Source organism: Anarrhichthys ocellatus, unplaced genomic scaffold, assembly GCF_004355925.1.
Source record: "Anarrhichthys ocellatus isolate YVR2014 unplaced genomic scaffold, GSC_Weel_1.0 scaffold25, whole genome shotgun sequence".
NCBI lineage: Eukaryota > Metazoa > Chordata > Actinopteri > Perciformes > Anarhichadidae > Anarrhichthys > Anarrhichthys ocellatus.
In genome coordinates, this window is record NW_022280055.1 from 6,294,988 (window position 1) to 6,299,112 (window position 4,125).

The 4,125-nt window shown below is 43.7% G+C and overlaps 1 protein-coding gene across 1 annotated transcript in view; it reads right to left on the reverse strand.

Moving 5' to 3' along the window:
- Positions 1-3,370, reverse strand: part of amd1 (adenosylmethionine decarboxylase 1) — a 10,157-nt gene extending 6,787 nt beyond the window's left edge. The window contains exon 1 of the mRNA XM_031861750.1: positions 3,062-3,370. Within this exon, the coding sequence (XP_031717610.1) occupies positions 3,062-3,174 (113 nt within the window). The 5' untranslated portion in view covers positions 3,175-3,370. The remainder of the gene's footprint in view (positions 1-3,061) is intronic.
- Positions 3,371-4,125: the final 755 nt, after the last annotated feature.

Sequence of the window (4,125 nt, forward strand, 5' to 3'; positions counted from 1 at the left end):
CAAGATGAAGTGGCCTTCAGGAGCGGTTACCGAATGCTGCAGGGCCCCGGTGGAAGGACGGCCGAGGTAATGTGAGCGCGCTCCACATTTGTGAATCGGATGCCCTTGTGGACTTATTTGGACGTTGGCCGACGTCCAGCGAGAGTCTGATCCACCCGACAGCGTCCCTCTTGAGCCGTTAATCTGCTCTCTGGCTGTAAATTAATGCCGGGCCTCATTCACCCGAACGGCCACACACACTTTTCTTAAACCCCGACCTCTAGTGATCTGGCTAATGGCCACAAAAGTCACCCGTAGGCTGAGGCTATTTGCATAACAATACAGTAGCACTGCGACAGGTGCCGTCAAGCGGTTGCAATAGGTTCTTTGCAGATGACGTCACATATACGAGTGCTTTCCAGATGGAGGGCAAGTTCAATACTGCAGCAGTAATGTCTCTGGTTTGCGCCAATTACGGCTGTTCCAACCGAGCAAAAAACAAGGGCTACTTTTGAGTCCCGAAAATAGTTTTACACAAAAGGTGAGAAGTTTATAAAAAAATAAAAAAATAAATAAAATTAAATTAAAAAAAACAGACCACAGAAACAGCGACAAACACATCGTGAGCGGTTGGGGCCACGACCTCGGAACCAGAATAGCATTGAACGACTGCTGTCTTGTTTTTGCCGGGGTAGCCATCATCGCTAAAAACAAATCTCCCGGTAGATAGCAACTAGCTTTCCCCTGCTAGCTTCGCTAAAAACAATGAAAAATAAAACCACAGACCATGGTGGTGATATCGCTGGAAACATAGCCAGACACATCTGTGATATTATCACCCTGTGGTGTTTGATCTGTCGCTACTGTTTCACAGTTTTAGCTAGCTATCACCTGGCAGTTAACGAGCTCATTGTTTTTAAGTGGGAGAAAGTTAGCTACCCATCTACAGGGAGATTTGTTTTTAGCAATGCTAGCTAGTGAAAGCTAGCTTAGCAATGCCAGGTGAAAGCTAGTTAGCCATCCACCGGGAGACTTGTGTTTAGCGATGCTGGCTACCCGGGCAAAAAACAAAGACGTCATTCAATGCTACTTTGGTTCAGAGGTTGTGGACCCAGCTGCTCACAAAATAGCTGTACGCCTTTAGACTCTTGAACACCATCTGGCAAGTTGTGTAGTAGGTCTGGAGGACAAGGTAATTTTGCCTCTACACCGGGCAAATCGGTGAAGTTTTGGATAAAAAATAAAAATAAAAAATAAAAATATTCCCTCTTCATTTTGTAGGGATCACATCCAATATGCGTTTCTATTTTCTGGCGATACCTGCTGCGCACAGGTTCAAACAACCCTTATATTTGGTCAATTTGCGCAGTATATAGGTTCTTCCCTTCCCACCCTCCATCCATCTGAATTTTGCACGTCATAAAAGTCACGTGATTGCAAAGAAGCTATAAGAGAATATTTTTAACTTGACTGCTTTTTTAAAAACAGCCAATGGCACCAGCCAACAAGCTGTTCCCAGTAACACATATCCAGTTGCTCTACTCCCACACCGAAGGAACTACCACCCTCAGTGGGCATGTTGTCAAGCACCAAACAGTGACATGGCCTGCTTTAGTAATTGCAACCAACCACTCATGACGGACTTTGTTCTTGCTTTGGCACAAACAGAGTAATAAATAAGTTGCAGCAGGTAATAAATAAGTTGCAACAGCCTTTTTAATCATTCATTTGTCTGAATGTCCCATCGCCCAGGCCGGACCTGAACGCAGCCAAGTGCCTCTAAGCAAATCACAGAAGGAGACCCTCTAACCAATCAGAGGGACTGGGAGGAGAGTGCCTACATGGCCGGGAACGTGACCAGAACAGGGGTCTCCATGCTATAGCGTCCAAAACCTACGGCTGCAGGTCTAAGGGCCGCCATGCCACTGGACTGTGTTAAGACAAACCTCATGATAAAAAGAGTAGCATTACAATCAGCCATGTGATCTCAACCCCCGCTCACTGTGTCTGTAATCATAGTGATCGTGTAAATTCAGCCAGATCAACTATTAGTTGCAAAACAAGTACCATCTAGTTGGCACAAAGTAACATTTTAGCGACCCGAGACTTGTGCGAGTGACCCGTTGGAGTGGCCAGTGTCGCCGCAAGCCGAGGCAACATGCGATGACGGCCACATGCTTGACATCTTTAAGCGACCCCCCCTTCGTATTTGAATGACGCAGAACATATAAAACTCCCCATGCATTTACAACTAAACTAAAAACACAACGCAATATTATCGAAGACCCATAGGACGAGGTAAATAAAGTTGCGTCGTATACATTTTAGCACTTTAATGTAGCGTTGACGTAATGTAATCAAAGGTGTCCCAACACTAATGCTAGGGCAATAAAAACGCGTGCGCACCGATATGGGGGAATAAAATAAGAAAAAATAGGATATAACCCGCCTAATGTTGGCACTAAAGTGAGTTGACAAACAACGTGAATAAATGGTAACGTTACAGCCTCATTCGAATTAGTCGTGCGAGTGAGAAAAGAGCAGATGACGGCTGGATGAGTGTATGTTTTCTCCCTGGAAGTAGCCACAGTTAGCTAGCGTTAACCGTTAGCTATACACGGGCTGCCAACTAACGGTCAAGGGGTTTAGGTTAAACGGTTCACCAATCCTCCTTCGTTTACCGTAACAGGTGAGGGAGCATGGCAACATGTTATAACTGCCATATAACGTTCCTCCTTCGGGGAAGAATGAATGACTCAGCTTGGTGGTGCCGCTGTTAAAGGGGGAGGTGGCCATTTTTGAGTGACTGAGTTAGCTAGCCCGCTGGTAGTAGCTCTGGTGTCAAAATGTGGTTCCATAGCTAGCTAGCTAGCTAAGTGAGTGAGTGAGAGCTCATGACTACATAGAATAAATTATTTCTGGATAAAAAATAAACAAAACCAAGTTATCGCGTTAAACTGGTTACTTGTCACCAAAGAATTGCGGGAATGAAGCAAAGCATGTGGCCGGTGTTTCAGCCAACATGTCCATGAGCTGCTGAGGACTGACGCGACACTTTGAGAGACGGTAAGAGGACACAAACCTCGGGATGGTACGGAGGTCCCCGGTTCCTTTGGTCTCATCCTGCCGAGAGAACCACACCTCCAACAGCTTCTCGGTCCCCTCGAAGAAATGTGCACCATTATCTTCCATCATGAGACAACAGACACCCAACAACAAATATTAAACTTAGGTTGTAACGTGTACAACTTGATTAATCCTTCTTCGATCCGTTATAATTTATTGAGGTACAGTCCTTTAAGCAATCCAGGTGTTGATTTTCTTGAGTTACCGTCTTCCCTTTTGCAGAGAATACCGTTAGCGAGTGCTAGCTAATATCGCCGGCCATACTGTGTAGACCACTGAATAGAGATGGCGCTGTGAATTTATATGGTAGTGGCTCCTACGTCAGCCTCGCGTTGGGCCAATCAGGTCGCAGGGCTCTGGCTTGTTATATGCGATTGGTTTAGGGCCCTGTCACTCATTGTAAAAACAGGGGGTTTCCTCACGTGACGTTCTATTTATTTTCTTTACAGCCTGCACTGAGTGTGCAGTGGTTTTGTGCAAACAAATAGAGTGGACCAAATTACATTTAAGAGTATTATATTCACACAACAGTAAGCGAAGTTCATTTAAGACCCTATTTCACCTGTTTGTCGCATGAATACAGTACTATAATTCAGAGCTTCAAAATGATTGGACACATTTCTATGTAAACATGACCTTATCTGACGTGTGTTTGTTTACATGTACAATGCATGTCTGAATATGTTATTACTGCCATGTACCGTTGCACGACCGTAATGCATTAATTTATTGTTTGTACTCCATGTTGACATTTACAAATACACAATGTTGTCGTTTTCACATGTGAATATAGTATTACCACACATAGAACAGACATAACTGTTGTAAAATGAGCCTATTGCAGTTGAAGAAAATACAGAATGTGAATTTGGGATAATGTGTATTGTGTATTATATAGTCCATTGTAACTGCACACGTCCATAAGTAACTCTATTTAGCAACTAAATAAAAAAATACTTTTGTGATGGATCTTGCGTTGGAAATTATCATTTGTGATATATATATATATATATGTATGTA